At 35.5% G+C, this 18,383-nt stretch overlaps 1 protein-coding gene and 1 long non-coding RNA gene across 2 annotated transcripts; both read left to right on the forward strand.

Moving 5' to 3' along the window:
* The first annotated feature begins 2,427 nt into the window (after positions 1 to 2,427).
* LOC121736014 lies at positions 2,428 to 5,959 on the forward strand. Its single transcript, XR_006036958.1, has 3 exons — positions 2,428 to 2,500; positions 4,016 to 4,017; positions 5,933 to 5,959. It is a non-coding gene; the product is annotated as an uncharacterized LOC121736014 (long non-coding RNA).
* Positions 5,960 to 6,218: 259 nt separating this feature from the next.
* Positions 6,219 to 18,199, forward strand: LOC121736013 (UDP-glycosyltransferase UGT5-like). Its single transcript, XM_042127036.1, has 8 exons — positions 6,219 to 6,384; positions 9,402 to 9,489; positions 12,937 to 13,126; positions 13,886 to 14,077; positions 15,244 to 15,463; positions 16,048 to 16,267; positions 16,933 to 17,152; positions 17,831 to 18,199. Exons 1-8 carry the CDS (start codon positions 6,244 to 6,246, stop codon positions 18,090 to 18,092), a joined length of 1,533 nt encoding a protein of 510 aa, XP_041982970.1. The 5' UTR covers positions 6,219 to 6,243; the 3' UTR covers positions 18,093 to 18,199.
* The last annotated feature ends 184 nt before the right edge of the window (positions 18,200 to 18,383 follow it).

The following is an 18,383-nucleotide window of genomic DNA, read 5'->3' on the forward strand; positions in this document are numbered from 1 at the left end:
ATAAGCTATCACCACGTCAACCTGTGGCTATTGTTGAGGACATCAATCAGCCGAACGCAACAGAACATGACAGAACCTCTTCCTTTTTACCCGACTACGGCGAAGAACTTGGGAAGACGGTTTAAAAATTAATTCCTACTTCACTTGGTCATGGCATATGAACAGGTAAACCGATTTTTATGAAACTTGGTACAGATGTTGAATAGACCATGCAGAAGAACATAAGGCTTCATTATATTGTGACAAAGTGTACAGTTCCTGTAAGATTTGTATTTTACGCTTACGGAGCTGTGGGGAACAGCAGCTAGTGTTCTATAATTGAATAATAATAACTCTCACACCGGTATCGGTGACGGTGGCCGGTTTCATTGAAACCAGGCCTGTTACGCAATATTATAGTGCCCAAGTGTGTGCGCAGTACACAAGAGCACTCTCTATTCCTTTACTCTCATAACCCAGGTCCCAGTGGGATGGAAGACCGACATGACCGGCGAGATATCAGGCGCAGGACCGACTTTTTACATGCTCATCCGACGCATGGATCATCTATACTTGTCAGACAATCAGGTGATCAGCCTGCATTGTCCTAACCAAACTTGGAAATAACATGTTTCCGACGCGGGAATCGAACCCACGACCTCCGAGTCGAGAGCCACGCTCTTAACCACTGGACCACGGAGGCGTTTATAATTGAAGTCATGGGTGGAAGAAGCAGGTAACAGTTAAAACATTGGCAAAGCCAGATGATGAAGTGGGTAGGTTGCAAGGTTTGTTTAGATTATAATTTACTAGCTATTTGATAAAACACGAATAAAATGACATTTTCTAAAAATGATTCCTAGCTAGATCGATTTATCGCCCCCGAAATACAAAATATATACTAAATTTCATGAAAATCGTTGGAGCCGATTCCGAGATTCCAATTATATATATAAATATATTACAAGAATTGCTCGTTTAAAGATACTAGACATCGCCCAACGGTCGAAATTCGACCTTAGTTTCAACGACATCAGGACTACTACCTATATTTTGTAAAAAAATAATGACTTTATCATATTTTTTTCAACTCTTGTATCTGGGACTCAGCTGATCTCAGACTGGCCGTGTAAGCATTGTCTAATAGTATCTCAGATTCCTTAAAAAAAAACTATAATCCCTTTTCAAATTGTCACCTTGTTGTCAACAGACTTCAACCATAAATAAAAGAGTATAATTCGTATGTATAGGCTTGTCACTCAAAAATCTATCATTTTTCCTAGTGTGTGTGTTGTAGTGTGTGTAATGTTTTATTTGTTAAAAAAATGTGATAAAAGCATAATTTCAAAATAATATTAGCTCGATGCACTCCTTCACCATATAAACTATAACTGTGCAAAATTTCATTCACCTACGTTTCCCCATTTTTCGTCAAAAGGGATACAAAGTTTTTGGCCCACGTATATTAATTTTATATATAGATATAGATAAGATAAGGGAAAAAGTGATTAATATTGTCCTTATGTTAAAAAATGACAGTTATCTGGTTCTTCCACTCACTTTTTTAATCATTATTGGTTTGAATTTTATTAAGTGACACGTGGAGTATTATTGGTTATAATTGTGCAAATTATGTTACATAGAAAACTAAAATATGTCATAGTTCTATGCATCTGTAATTAAATTGATCATATAACTGTTACTTTGTATAAACACTTAACTGGAGATCAATACGACCTTAAAATTGTTTACGACCTACACCTATTGGTTAATAGGTATAGGTCGCAAACAATTTTAGGGTTGCTGGGCGAAACTGCAGAGCCAACTATAGGTCTAACAGAATCTGATGTCAAAAAGTCAGAAAAGAAATTGACTCTTTGACTCTATTGACTCTAGCAATACCGGGGTAATAGGCATGATGACTATTTTTTTTTCTTATTGGTAATTGAAAGACCCTTAAAAAATAGAAACATCGCTGAAAGAATGACTCTGATAGCTTAAAAATTCACCAAGATATGACAATTCAAACATCTCATAAAATAGACCTGCCCGAAACGCTCCATACAAAGTGCTACGAAAGTATGACGTCACTCTTTCGTAGTTTGTACGCATCGGGAGAGAACTTTGTTCGACAGGTATATTAAATATTGCGTTTATGAAAGTGGTTTCATAACAAAAGTTGCTTTTAATTGCATACGTTATCGAATGGTATACAAATATTAAGAAATTTAATTGAAAAAAAATTCGACTTCAATATCCAACTTTGAAGGCGCATAACAAAAAAAAAAATACAAATGCTATCAAGTTGAAATTTTGGGAACACTTATTTTTTACCGTGATTTCTTTATTTTATTAACAAAATTTGCTAATCTTTGTCCTCATCCCTATTGGAATAAAACATTTTGATCCTTATGGCAGCTGATTCTGTGTGTGAAACATGCAAATATAAAAAATGATTTGAAATAAAAAAAATCTGGATTTTATGTGTAGCCAGACATAATATTAGCCAGTTGATGAAGTAGTTACTAGTTGAGTTATAACTGACAAGGTTTGTTTAAATTATAATCGAAAAAATGAGTAATAAGTAGTTCATCTATATATATAAAAGAAAGTCGTGTTTGTTACAACACTTATAACTCGAGAACGGCTGGACCGATTGCCATGGTTTTTGATTTGTTGGATTTGTTTCCGTCCTGAATAGCAGAATACATCTTAAAAACAATGAAAACTCGATATGTGTAATGATTAATGAATACTTTATCATTTCGATAGATGCTGATTTGTTTATTACATGTCAAACATTTGTTGTCCAATCCTGTCAAATAGTGTAACAACAATTTTTTTTTGGAACTTATGGCCTGGTTGCTGAGACCTTTAGCCCGGCCGGACATTGTCCGAAATTTCTGATACGAAACATTTGAACGTCGGCCGGACCGCCACACCTGACACCGCACACTACGTCGGAAGCTGGCTGAACCGGCAAGACTAGACGATAAAGTACGAGACGTCATCTTGCAGGAGTCAAAGGGCGAAGCAGGTCATGACAAATTTACCGGCGAAAATTACCAGCAGAGTCACCGGGAATTTTTATAATTTTGTAATTTAGAAGACAAGACTATATTTTATTACTTATTGATTATGTTTGTTTTAGACATTAATTTTCGAATTTTTTTTATGAACCGAAAATAATACCTAAGATTGCCATTATTGGTTCCGCCACCAGAGCCATTGTGCTCCCTGCTTTATGGCGAAACACTAGAATCACGACATTTTCCTTCGGTTTTCCTTCCTGGCGCTATAACTCCAGAACGCACGAACCGATTTCCACGGTTTTGCATTCGTTGGAAAGGTCTCGGGCTCCATGAGGTCTATAAAAAAAAAATTAGAAAAACCTTCAAGAGAAAAGCAGAAAAATTGCGAAAATAATTTTATGGCAAAACAACGTTTGCCGGGACAGCTAGTAAGTTATAAAATGTTAGTTAAGTATCTGGTTCTTCCACTCATGATGTCTTTAGTTATAAATAATAAAAATATATTTTTATTGACATTTATGTGCCGGACGTAATTTTAATTAAAATACTATAATAAATTGCACATTTAATAAATTAATGATAAATATCTAAGAGCTAGCAAAGGAAGCATTACGACTTATTGCCGCGCCATTGGTATGTCCGTTTTGCTGATCTAACAAAAAAAATATATCCACAGCCGAACATAATATAACCTCCTCCTTTTTGGAAGTCAGTTAAAATTAAAATAAAATGTCACTTTGTGACACGCTAAAGGTGCGCTAAAGCACCTATGATTATTCTATTGTAAAAAAAATAAAACCCCGATTAATTTTGCTCGGGGTCCATTTTAAGAAATGAAATGGCTTTCGCGGTCCACACATTTCATAAAAAAAATATTTAATAAGCAAAGGTAAATACAGAAATTACAAAGGTATTTAACACAATTAAAGTCTGTCAAATCCATACTTTAGAAATGCATCTACTCGTCGCTTTGCGGTCTGAATTGACCCTAAAGTGTTAAGCAGAAGTGAATAACAACTAACAAGATGTATAACACGTCTTTGTTTGCAAAAAAGGAAACCAAACAAGAATTTAAATAAAAATAACCTATGTTATTCTTGTAGTCTAATCTATGTCTAAGCTAATGGTTTATTGGTCACAAAACACTTTACAACCCCCTGGAAAATGATCTATGAATACTCGTAATATTTTTAAAAAACCTATTTAACGACACCCTACACGATGGGGTGGACGCGAAAAAAAATTCATCCCCGCTTGATGGTACCATAAAAAAAAGTAATGTTTTAAGATTTTATATACCATTTTGTAGGCATCATTAATATTAAGTCAGTCTCTGAAAAAAACCGAGGACAGACAGACGGACAGACGGACAGACGGACAGACAGACAGATGGACAGACGGACGGACAGATCGAAACTATAAGGGTTCCTTGTTGACTACGGAACCCTAAAAACCATGAAATAATGCAGTCTAAACAAAATATTGCGAACACCAGCTGTCGTCGTAACTCAAAATCCGCGTAAGCCACAGACATAGATCAAAATAGATACCGCATGTGTATGTACTTCGCGTGCCATATCGCGGTCCCAAACGACGAGCAATGCTCGTCTTTCGAAAGTCTGTTCTTTAGTCTGCTATCGGAATCTGATGTCAATCGGAATTTTAAAAATGCCTAAGTGCCTAATTGTTCCGTATTGAGCTGTAGAAATTCGAATAGAAACGTTGGCCTATATAATGGACACGTTTCTTATTATCGGTACGTCACAGTAGGTTGGAAAAAAGTGGTACACTCGTTTTCATACAAATTGAGGGACATGCGGTATCTATCTTGACCTATGTCTGTGGCGTAGGCGTAGTCGTACGCGCCAAACGCAAAACCTGTTTTGTTTTGCATAATTGAAGACATGAGAGGAAGAAGCATGTAAGTAGCAGTTAAAAAACCAGCCAAGTGCGAGTTGGACTCGCCCATGAAGGGTTCCGCAGCAGCAATAAGTTTTATTTCTATGAATTTAAAAGGTTTTTGATTTATTTTTATATTTCAGTTGATTTAATGAAAGTTAAATTAAAGTTTACAATTTATGACGTATAAAAAAAAAACTACTTGCTAGATCTCGTTCAAACCAATTTTCGTTGGTAGTTTTTATAGTAATGTACATCATATATTTTTTTTAGAATTATCATGCCCCTACTTTAGAAGTTAGAGGGGGGGGGGACACACATTTTACCACTCTGGAAGAGTCTCTCTCGAAAACTATTTAGGTTAGAAAAAAATGATATTAGAAACCTCAACATTATTTTTGAAGACCTATCCATAGATACCTCACACGCATAGGTTAGATATAAAAAATATTTTTGTTTCAGTTGTACCTATGGGGACCCCTAAAATTTTTGAAAATTTTTCCATTTTTGTATCAAAATCTTAATGCGGTTTACAGACTACATCTACTTATCAAGTTTCAACTGTATAGCTCATATAGTTTCGGAGAAAAGTGGCTGTGACATACGGACGGACAGATAGACAGACAGACAGACAGACAGACAGACATGACGAATCTATAGGGATTCCGTTTTTTGCCATTTGGCTACGGAACCCTAAAAATTGCAGGTTTTTTGCACAAATGGAGGCTTTTGGGCCTGTAAAATGATTTGAAAAAAAAAGTGGATAGTATGTGTGGCTACACATACTATCCACTTTTTTTTTCATATCTTTTTTCATTTCATATTTCATATTGTATATCTGGCTAGATATACAGGGTGTTTCAAATAAGGAAAGTATACTAAGCCGAAAGTATATACTTTTGAAAATTCGCGAAAAAAAAGTCGTAGAACAAAAGTTGTTCAGAATGACCCCCTAAGTTACCTCCTTTCGGCTTACTATACCTTATTTGAAACAACCAGTATAATTAACCAGTTAATAAAAGTAAGTTACAAGGTTTGTTTAAATTATAATCGAAAAAATGAGTAATAGTCCCTAAGGGCTCGTACTGTACGAACTGCGATTCGACGTCGCATTGCAAATATTTTCGAATTTTTTAAGTGTTGGAATGGAGAATGGAATGTTTTCGCCGCCGATATTTGCGATGCGACATCGCATCGCAGTTTTGTGTACGAGCCCTATCTTATAAAATATTACTTGCTTAGGTATCTGGTTCTTTCACTCACGTCTTTGGTCTTTGTTTACGATCGCGATATTATCATTTTGGCGTCTATCGTAGAATCGAGCGCGCGCACCATGCTGCTGCATACTATATTATTATGTTCTGTATTGTCCGCGAACGCGTACAAATTGCTCGTAGTGTTCCCCATACCATCGAAAAGCCATGGCATTTTGGGTGAAGGTTTCGTAACACATTTATTGAAAGCTGGACATGAAGTGAGTACATTTAATTTTAATTTCCGTGGAAAATGTGATTTTTTTTGTCCTCTAAACGTTCCGTGATCCGTCCAATTCATTAAAGTTTATTTATACTTAATTAACAATAATTTATAAATTTAAATGTAATTGTTATAAGGAAAATAAGTTTTTTTTTACTGTTGCGCCTGATTTTGGTACAGTAGACAAACGTTATTAATTACTATACTGTACTCGGCGAAACATGGCGGTAGCGGTCATTGACTCCCTGTCAAAACCTTGTAATTTTCTATATAAACCGCGATTGACGGCTTTGTATAGAAAATGACAAGTTTTTGACAGGGAGTCAATGACCGTTACCGCTATGTTTCGCCGAGTACAGTATTATGACGCCCGCAACTCCGTTGCGCCAAAATTCGTTTATCGCGCGGGAACCAGTATCTCCACACCAAATTTCAGCAAAATCGGCTCTGCGGTTTGGGCGTGAAGAGGTAACAGACAGACACACTTTCGAATTTATAATATTAGTATGGATTATAAGACGAAACCATCCAAAGATCACCAACAATTAATATTTTTAAAAACGAGTCAAAGAGATCTAAAACAGCTGTCATGTTGAGTAGAATTTTAAGGTTGTCTGGAAGAAACCGCTTTCAGCGGTAAGACCGCCTGTTTGTACAGATTCTTGTAGATTGTTTTATTTTAAATTATAGTTTAGTTTTGTACAAATAAAGAATTTTCTATCTATCTATAGTAAGTATATTGATTTTAATAAGAAATAACAGTTAAAATTAGTTAGGTTCCCAACAAACAAAAACGTCTGTACTTATGTAAAAACCACTGGATTGATTTTAATGGCAATCACTACAGTCGTTAAAATATAATAATATGTACGTTGTTTGTACCGTGTACCTACGTGACCTCACAAAACAGCTAAAGTATATACTTACTTAGAAGAAGTCACACACTCACACCTAATCTACAGGGTGTAACAAAAATGTGTACGTGTTCCTTGTAGAGAGTTCACTGTGAAAGTAACAGCGCTGAAAGACCCAAATTTTTTTTCACTTATGTATGGGGAAACTCGTGACGCTCGAGCCCTTGCCCATACAAAAGTGAAAAATTTTTTTCGTCTTTCAGCGCTGCTACTTTCGCAGTGAACTCTCTACAAGGAACACGTACACACCCTAAAGTATTATCACTTATTTTTGTTACACACTGTATAAATATAAAACTCAAATGTGACTGACTGACATGGTGATCTATCAACGCACAGCTTAAACCACTGGACCGATCGGGCTGAAATTTGGCATGCAGCTAGATTTTATGACGTAGGCATCCGCTAAGAAAGGATTTTGATCAATTCCACCCCCAAGGTGTTAAAATAGGGGATGAAAGTTTGTATATAATAATACTTCTTAACGCGAGCGAAACCGCGGGCAAAAGCTCGTTGATAATAAAAAATAATGAAACAAAAGGAAGTGCAATTAATGAGACAACATTAAATAATGCTAAATATAGAAAGAAACGATTTTTAATAAAAGTTATTTCCTCTAAAATCTTAAAATACGGAACACATCGTGATTCGTGTGCGATTAAAAAAAAGGTCTCTGTATTTATCGAGAAGGTCTGCCAATGATTTAAAGTTAAATTTTACTTTCATTATAAAAAAAACCTCAGGAAGAAATACAAACTATGTTAGTGTTAATTAAATCATAAATGTCATGAGTTACAATTAATTTTCATTATAATGAAAATTAATTGTAACTCATGACATTTTATTAGCTTAGTACAGAATAAATAATGTACAAAGCTAATAATTAAAGATGTTACTCACGTTAATTAAATACTTATTGCAATACAATTCGAATAATATAACATATTTTATTTTTGTAAATAAAAAAAAAAAAACTATATACTTAATTGCAAAAATGTGGTAGTTCCTTATAGTAAGTTTTAAAGATATGTGTCCTTAATATACCACAAGGACAATAAATAGGTGGTTAAAGGAAACGGGCGTTAGAATCATCTTATTACTTTCATCATCAGGGATGCTGATTGCTGAAAATACTAAGTATTTCCAGTAATCCTGTTAATGCCATCATGTAAGTCTTACATGATGACATTAACAGGAAATATAATTGCAGTAATAAATTACGGAAAATAATTGCGATAACGAAGTGCATAATTATATTATAAATATTAATATGATATCATTGATAAGGGGCGAATGTTAATTTATCTTAAGCGCCAGATTCACCAAACTAAATATTTGCTGTGGTAACTGCGTGGAAATATTTATATAAGGTGTGGTTAAATCAATAAATACTGCTTAAGAGGGCGACTAAACCAAGAAAGAAAAAGAAGAAATCAAACATCGTTCTTCTCTCTTCACACTCACGCTTTCATATGCAGGTGAAAAAGGACGACGCGGATTCATCGCCAAATTAGTTTTTTCGTAGGTTTTTTCTCAATAACTCGATAAATACTTATACAACATTTTAAAATCCGCTAGGTCGGTTTCTCAATGATAGAATTTTATACAATGTGTTAATATATTAACTTAGTTCAATGAACGGTTATGGCAATAAATGAAAAATTCGTGAAAATTAGATGTATCTTTGTGATTTTTTTCTATCGAGAAAATTTTAAGATATCGTGTTTTTGCTCATATCGAATTCTTGGAAATATAATGTAGTATCTAATTTTAGAAAATGAAACAATTCGGGGCTTATTTTCAAGTATAAAAATGAAATATAAAATCGTAAATTTTGGGTTAATCGCCCCCTTAATATTAGAACGTTAAAAATAAAAATAAAAAGTCGCGAAAAAAAACATTGGTTGACTCACCACTCACCAGACACCGCTAAAACATACCTACCCATTTTTTTACCTATAGAATTAGCAGTGGTTCATATTATTATTATTATGCCAAAAATATATTCTAGATAGATTAAAAAAAATTAAAAACAACGATAAAAAAATATAGAAAACCAATGCAATTTAGTGCTTATCCTTACTGTAAAATTTTTTTTCAGGTGACATACGTAACGCCTATACTCATAAAGGAATCTCCTGGATTGCAACAAATCGATGTGTCTGAAAATGCAAGAGTTCTGTCACCAGGTAATACAGTTTTGCATAACGAATACTGTACTCTGGAGGTTTTACTTTTATTATGAAAAGCAGAAGCGTAGCGTGCCTTGGCAGGGCCCCGTATAAAATTGAGGTCCGAAAATTAAAACTCTCACAAAACAAAAAAAAAATTGAACAAAGAATTGCTTTTTTTTAACTTTGTCAATTAAAAAATTAATATTAGAAAAGTTTTTATTAATTTTTGCATACGCAGTACGTACGTTACGGCAGATATGTCGGGAGTTATAACTTATAACGCCCCTGATGAAAAGTATAGAGTCGAAGAGAAATATTAAATTGATAAATATTGTCTCTTTTACCACAGAATACATATAGGTTGGGGAGAGTGCTCGACCGAAGACAGCCCACAAGAACAAACTGCTCATCACATACTCTGGGAGTGTGATCTCTGGCATGAGGAAAGAATCGATTTGTTAAACAGCCTCCAATGTGTTTCTGGAGTCGTATATTACGATGACCTCGTAGGGAGCGCAAAGAATTTCCGTGCTTTCAAACGTTTTTGTCATAAATACTATTGGAAACAATCGAACACAAGTTTGCCACTATAAAACTATAAAATATAAATGTCATTTTTATGAAGTAGGCATATTGTATTAAGTATAATTTTTTCCCGTGGTGCTTCCCCCTTTGTTCGGACATCAATGTCATTACAATTTGGCTGTCTCCCGCTTTGCTTGGGGAGGAAAATTGGATATCTCCTACTCCTCTTAAATTTCTTCTGATTAATTTCGTTGCGGGTCCCAAGGCATCCCTGAGATCATATTAAAGAGTTTTCGTGGTGGGTTACCACTGTTGATCCTGGCGACACAGGAGTTGCATTAGTCGGTCGGTGGTGGGAATGTGTGGTGGGCCTTTTGCCCGTTTAAAAAAATATATGTTGGGGAAAAAGTTTCTTCGCATTTTTTATAAAAATTCAAAAGGTTTTTTATAAAGTTTATTTACAATTATTGACTCAAGTATATAGGTGCCATTTTGTTCGATAACTTTTTGCCATGACAACTGCGACAATTGGTTTTGGCAGTGCTCTTGTGATGTCAACCTGACACTGCCTAAGGAATTCTGCAACGACCGACACAGGCGGAAATCTGAAGGTGCCAGGTCAGGACTATACGGCAGATGCATTAACACCTCCCAGCCAAACTCCCCTAATTTTTGCTGAATGGCTAAAGATGTGTGAGGTCTAGCGTTATCATGGTGAAAGATCTGTTGATTAATTCCGGCCGCTTCAACTTCTTGCTTTAATCTCATCAGTTGTTGAGATTAAAGCAAGGTGTCATGGTCCTGCTTGGCGGTAACAGCTCATAATTAATCCCACCACACACACACAGCATCACCTTGTTGCGAGTTAACCCGGGTTTCGCCACAGTCTGTGAAGCCTGACCGGCCTTTGACCACGATCTTTTTCACACGTTCTAGTCGTACGTGATCCACTTTTCATCACCAGTTATCAGCTTCTCCAAAAATGGTTCGGTTTCATGACGTCGTAATAAATAATCACAAATGAGTACACGGTTCATTAGGTTTCTTTCAGTGAGCTCATGAGGCACCCAAATATCGAGCTTTATTGTGTACCCAGCTTTTTTCAAATGCGCCAAAACCGTTTTGTAGGCAATTCCCAGTTTTTCAGCTACATCGTAACTACTAATATGCCGATCTTGCTCCACTTTTTCAAAAATGGCATCAATTTTGTCCGTAACAGCGCGACCAGAGCGGCGTGCATCTTTGATATCAAAATTTCCGGATTGAAAACGCTTAAACCGCGCTACTCTCACAGATACTGCATTAGGTCCATTAACATTACAAATTGTTTTCGCGGCTTGTGTTGCATTTTTACCTTTTTTGTAATAAAATTTTAAAATGTATCGAATTTCTTCATTAGAATCACATTTTAATAATCAGAAAAACAAATGAAAATATCACATTTACCTAATTTGAATTTGGAATTGGCTTCTGTAAAATTAAAACTTTTTAATGATACCAAAATCAGCCAGATACACATACAAATAGCCTATGGGATTTTATGACAAGTTCATACATTCTATAATGCGAAAAGACTTTTTCACCAACCTATTATTATTAGTACAAGCTTTTACTCATAAAATAATTCTCCCATCTCCCATGCGACGGGGGCAATAGGAGAGTGATAGCATTATTTTCGTGCGCTAATGATAGATACAAGATAGGTCAATGGACGTATATCAATGATATTCGTTCGATGACGAATATCATAAAAAATGCTATAGTCTGGTTTGTAGCGTTTATTGCCTTTCTTTTACTTCATTCTTTATCAAAATTGCGATAAAAATAATTCGAATTTGCTGATAATATCGTATTAAGGATATCAAACATTAAAATCAGTTATACGTTTTTGAAAGGTATTATGAAACTTCTATCGCTTCGTTTTCCGTCGCGATTTGTATAGAGAACGATAAATCACGTCAAGGTTTTTTAAAACATGGTAGATAGCGGTGGAGTTACAAGACTGGCTGAGTTCACTATTGTAAATGTCAATTTTAACTATACTGTACTCAGTGAAACATGGTGGTAGCCATTGAGGTACTATAGACTGGAGAGAGCCTTATATCGGTGTATAAGCGTCAAAAGCGTGTAATACTAGGACATAACAAAGGAGTCGGTCTGCATATTTCATGCAATAAAAGTGTTAATAAAGGTTTTTAGTGAACATTTAATGCTAGATATTGTTGAGTTTCGTGGTTCCGCTAAATAATAAACCATAAGAATGGTCAAAGAATGCCTCAAACACGTGGATTTAACATTAAATACGTAAGTTTTGAACAACGATTTTTGGGCTTTTCAATCGGTATTTCTGTAAGCTTAAAAGGTAATTTATAAGTTTATTAATCCCTTATTCGTGCAATATAAAGCATTAGTGCTAAAAATGTCACATCAATTAATAATTTGGCTATAAAAATTGCATAGCTTTTTACGTGTGTTTACGTATTCTCATCACTTGAACTATAGTTAATCGATATCATGAACTTTCTTTCATAATGTGCTTCGAAATAATCGACAAATAGAAATATTCAAGAAAATAAACGCACGCTACTTGTATGAAAATAAGCACTAAATGGCCACGCGATGACGGGCTAAGACTACATCTATACTATAATACTTTATCTATGGTGGTAGCGGTCATATACTCCCTGTCAAAAACTTGTCATTTTCTATATAAACCGCGATTGACAGTGAAGTGTCAGATATTGTCAATCGCGGCTTTGTATAGAAAATTACAAGTTTTTGTCAGAGAGTCAATGACCGCTACCGCCATGTTTCGCTGAGTACAGTATAGTAATTGGTGTTTGGGACGTACTTAGAACGACGTAAAAAAATTAACTTAAGACTATAATATTATATAAATTTATTTGTACCATTATCATAAATACATTGAATTTTCAGAAATTTTCGACGTATCTAAAGTTTTAACGAAGGAACTAAATCTACAAGACTACGAATTATGGTCGGTGGTGATGACAGAAATCTTAAATATAACTTTTAATTCTGATAATGTCCAACGCCTCCTGAATGATAAAGATGAGAAATTCGACGCCGTGATCGTAGAGTGGCTGTTTACAGAACTGGGAGCTGGGTAATTAATCAATTGATTAACTGTTTTTATGTCGGCACTACATATTATTATAGGCGAACGCGTTGGCCGACGCGTTGGCCGGCGCGCTGGCCCAATGTGTAGACCGGGCGTTCGCGCGTTGGCGGTAGCTGGTATTTCGCCCGTTCTACACTGTACACATTGGGCCAGCGCGCCGGCCAACGCGTCAGCCAACGCATTCGCCTATATGTAGACTTAAAAGATATAAACGCCTAATCAGATCTTATAGATCAGTGGTTCTTAACCTTTTAGTCTTAAGGGACCATTTTACCAAATGTTTGTGTTGCTGGGGACCACCCAGTTTTTTTTCTTATTTCTTAGGAAAACAGGAGCAAAATAATTCGCACTCATTTATTTTTTATTATAAAAATCTAAAAAGTACAAAATATTAATTTAACCCGTCGATCGTTCACTAGTGAGCATATGTGGCTTGATGAATTAATGTGATTTTTGTAACTGCAACTCTTTACTAACTTCGGATTTCTCAGATACGATTAAAATTCCTTCGCGGACCACTTGGAAAGCCTCCAGTGGGCCGCGGACCACCGGTTAAGAACCACTGTTTTAGATAATTATTATGAAAGTGGGGCACATCATATCTTTTTAGATTTTTTTTTGCCTCGATTGCCATTTGGACCTTAAGTCTGAGTTAGTAGATTTGCTTGCAAGACCCATCTAGTATCTGCACAAACTCTAAATTTATTACTTAGGCTAATGATTTTAATTTTTTTCTACTTTTAGATTGTCTGCTATCTTCAATTGTCCATTAATATGGTCTTCATCTATGTCACCACACACATACGTCACGTCATTGGTAAATGAGCACTTAAATCCCGCATACACACCGACACTTTTGTCGACCAAATTTTCTTTTGACTTTTGGGACCGTGCCTTGAATTTGTGGACCTACCTAAAGATTTGGAATCATAAAAGGTTAGTTATGACTCTTACAAGAATATAATGTAACGTTTGCCGTAGCTAACATACAGGGTGTAACTAAACTAAGTGACTATAATACTTTAGGTTGTGTAAGTAGCAGCAGTGAAAGACTAAAATGGGAAAAATCATAGCGCTGGGGGCTCCCCATACAATTTTTTTTTCTTACTTTTTTCTTATTTATTGGGAACAACAACAGCCGTCATTTATATAATATCACTAACACTTGTATAACTAATAGGTATTATTAGTAAACTATATTAAGGCAGTAAAAGCTATACTAACAATAGGAAATAGGGCCAATAACACTTGTTCACTTATTACCGACTTATATAGGTAATATTACTGAATACAATCCTATGTAAATAAGTTAGTTAAGTTACGTTTATTACATAATGTACTAGAGTGAGTGACTCAATGTAAAGTAGACATATTTCAAACTTATATAGGTAATATTACAATCTGAGTAGTACAAACTTATGTATGTAGATTACATATTTTATTAATAACCTTCTGGATTGAGTGACTAATAGAGAATATTACAAGATATAGGCAAATTGTATTAGATTACAAGGCAGCTACGAATTAAAATATTTAACTTGAATGTTAATGATAAATTTATATAAACCATACCAACCATAGAGTATATATATAACCCTAACCCTACGACATAGTCTTGGGATTAAAGATCAAATCACAAAAAATTCTCTTTCAGCGCTGCCACCTTCATCTTCACAGTAAACTTATAAGGGCCGGGACACAAAAACACGATACGACGCCGTGTCGTACCACGACGCGGCGTCGTTTCACGATGCGACGTCGTGTCGTGGGAATCCACGACGAGCATCATCGTGAAGCATAAAAAACTACGACGCGACATCGTGACGTGCCACGATATACGGCACGACGTCGCGTCGTAGAAACTCACGTAGAAATTCATCGTGAGTTTCTACGACGCGACGTCGCATCGTGAAACGACGCCGCGTTGTGGTATGACACGGCGTCGTATCGTGTTTTTGTGTCCCGGCCCTAAGGGACACATACACAACCCAGTATCACTTAGTTTTGTTACACCCCGTAGAACGGAATATCACAATTTTAATATTTGAAAACATTAAAATACGTTTTGATGTAATAACAGGGTTATATCGTTTTGTCTTCAGACAGTTTGCAGATAAAGAGACTAAGGTCTATGAGGAAGTGTTTGGACCAGCCGCTGCTCTGAGAGGACAGAAGTTACCAGCTTTCGACGAAGTCAGATATAACGCCTCACTTATGTTTGGTAATTCCCATGTGTCGGTGGCTGAGACTATTGCTCTGCCACAAAACTATAAAGACATCGGTGGATATCATATAAAAAGAAACGTTGATCCTTTGCCACAGGTAATACCATTGATTATCCATATTATCCATTGATTTTCTATCAAATTTAACCTTTCGATCGCGGAAAAACGAGCCACAATAGCTTATCTATTATTATCGCGACCGGATGTGGCCGCTTGGGGCTTCATGAAGAGTCCTCCATATTTAATTATTTTTTTATGAAAAAGGGGGCAAACGAGCAAACGGGTCACCTTATGGAAAGCAACTTCCGTCGCCCATGAACACTCGCAGCATCAGAAGAGCTGCAGGTGCATTGCCGGCCTTTTAAGATGGTAATAGGAGAGGGTGGGGAAGGTAATAGGAGAGGGTAGGGAAGGAAATAGGGGAGGCTAGGCTAGGGGATTGGGCCTCCAGTTAACTCACTCACTCGGCGAAACATAGCGCAAGCGCTGTTTCACGCTGGTTTTCCGTGAGCCCGTGGTATTTCTCCGGTCGAGCCGGCCCATTCGTGCCGAAGCATGGCTCTCCCACGTTAATTTAATATTTATAACAAGTTTCAGACGAGTCGTTTTTTGGTTTGAGCTCTACAAATTGAACAGCTTTGTTGCTAAATACATTTTAAATGAATGCAAATTTTGTTTTAGAATTTACAACAAATTATGGACAACTCAAGAGATGGAGTGATATACTTCAGTTTGGGTAGTTTGCTTCAACCCCAGAAAATGCCCATAAAAATGAAAAGGGATCTTCTGAACTATTTCAGTGCACTAAAACAGACAGTCATTTGGAAGTTAGGGGAAAATCTGACTGATGTCCCCAAAAACGTACACTTATTTTCTTGGGCACCTCAACAAAGTATTTTGGGTAAGTTGAAGTAGGTATAATATTATTTTTTTATTTATTTATTTAGGAAAACTTACAGAACTTACAGCTAGATTAACAAGTATTTTTAAAATAACACAGGAAGGCTATTTACAAGTTTTCGCACATAAAAAATACACTAGAAATGTTAAACAAGAAACAAAAAGCAAACAAAGAATAGAACAGTAACAGGTTTGATGGACATAATATTTGCATACATATTATTATATTTATTTATTACAAAAAGGTGGCGCTAAGGTTCTTCTTTAATCTGCCAATACTGGTACAGAACAAATCTATTTCTATGTTCCGAGTCGCCTCATTGCATTGTACTCTACTTGATCTCAAAATATAGGAGTTTCGACGGTAATTGGTTGACACTGGGGGAAAGTATAATATTATTATAACTTTGGGAAATTATTATCAACAATGACACAGAGGATATTAACTTTATTTAGGAATTACGAGATGTGTGGGGTGTTATGAAAAAGTAGGTATTTGAATTAATGTCAAAATTAAACTGGACGTCAAAAAAAGAGTGCTGCTGTCATGTATCACACGTCTCTTTTTACCACGCAGCGTTACTGATAGTGACATCTCTCTTGCTCAGGCCTTTGTTTCTCTATTCCGCTAGGTATATTAACTTTATCATTTTACTACATTTTCAGCTCATCCAAACTGCGTACTTTTTATCACTCACGCTGGATTACTCTCGATTCTGGAAGCCATATACTTTGGGGTCCCAATAATTGGGTTGCCGTTCTTCGCTGATCAGTTCGTAAATATTGAGAGAGCAGTAGCAAAGGGCTTTGCCAAGAGGTTGGACTTTAGTTACAATTCACCAGTGGAACTAAACGAAGCGATTAAAGAAATCCTCTCTAATACAAGGTAAGTAAGGAAGGCCCAATTTGTTAAAATTGGAAAACGCAAATTGAATAAAATTGGATGATTTTATGCCATACTATTCTTTTCATAATATAATATACTAGACGTTCTGCGCGGCTTCGCCCGCGTAAATTAGATTCAAAGATAAATTAGTCCACAAAAAATTGCCTATGATCCTTCACGTGGTCTACTTCTTATCAAATAACAGAAAAATTTCCCCAGTAGTTCGTGAAATAAGCCTTTTTAAATATTTTCCTCCGTTTTTCCAAATTTTCCTCTATTTCTTCGCTTCTATTAGTCGTAGCGTGATAAAATATAGCATATAAGCTTCTTGGGTAAATGGGTAAAAAAAATCTAAAACTGAAAGAATTTTTCAAATCGGACCAGCAGTTCCTGAGATTAACGCGTTCAAACAAACAAACTCTTCCGCTTTATAATATTAGTATAGATATTAATATCAAGAGTTTCAAATTTTTTTTTCAAATTCTCACTCTTAATTTGTGAGCTCATCACGTATGCAAAAAAAAAAAAATTAAACGCTTCTATTTGACCTTACTCCTTAGGGTCAACCTGCCTACGCTACACCATAAAAATGTGTACAAAAACAAAAACCCATTGCTGCCTGCTGGTCTTACGATACAAAACAATTTGACTATATTTACGTAATATTTTCATTTCCAGTTACCGGGATCGCGCAAAAGACTGGTCATCTATTTATCACGACAAGTTGGTCTCTCCAGAAAAGGAGTTGGTGTTTTGGGTGGAACATGTCATCAAAACTCGTGGTGCAAAACATCTCAGATCAATTGCGTTAGCAACAGAGTGGTACAAGAAATATTACATGGATTTACTAGCATGTTCATTACTTAGCATTATAGTGTTATCTTTGGCGCTGTGTAAACTTTTACCGGTGTTTAAAAATAATAAAAAGAAGACTGATTAAGCATCATTTGCACATTTATATCGTTTGTTATATTGCTTTGCTGTTATGAATATTTTTGTGATATTTCTTTTTCGTTTTAAGTTCTTATGTTATATCATTGCAATGTATCGTACTTTTAGATAATGCAGAATAAAATTGACCACTATTTTTTTTTTGCCTGCATCATAAATTTTTTATTTGCATTTTCTCATGTTTTAGCTGTTTATTTTAAAGATATCGTTTTATTACTTTGACTTTGTATTTTATGCTGATTACCAAATTCATTGTCTGATAAGATTTTAGTACCGTTCG

Source organism: Aricia agestis, chromosome 18, assembly GCF_905147365.1.
Source record: "Aricia agestis chromosome 18, ilAriAges1.1, whole genome shotgun sequence".
In the NCBI taxonomy this organism is placed as follows: domain Eukaryota; kingdom Metazoa; phylum Arthropoda; class Insecta; order Lepidoptera; family Lycaenidae; genus Aricia; species Aricia agestis.

Excerpts from the sequence above, each read along its gene's own strand:
- LOC121736013 (XM_042127036.1), top strand. The coding sequence starts at position 6,244 with ATGCTGCTGCATACTATATTATTATGTTCTGTATTGTCCGCGAACGCG. Across the intron at positions 6,385-9,401 it reads TATTGAAAGCTGGACATGAA|GTGACATACGTAACGCCTAT; the intron begins GTGAGTACATTT and ends ATTTTTTTTCAG. Across the intron at positions 14,078-15,243 it reads AAGATTTGGAATCATAAAAG|ACAGTTTGCAGATAAAGAGA; the intron begins GTTAGTTATGAC and ends TTTTGTCTTCAG.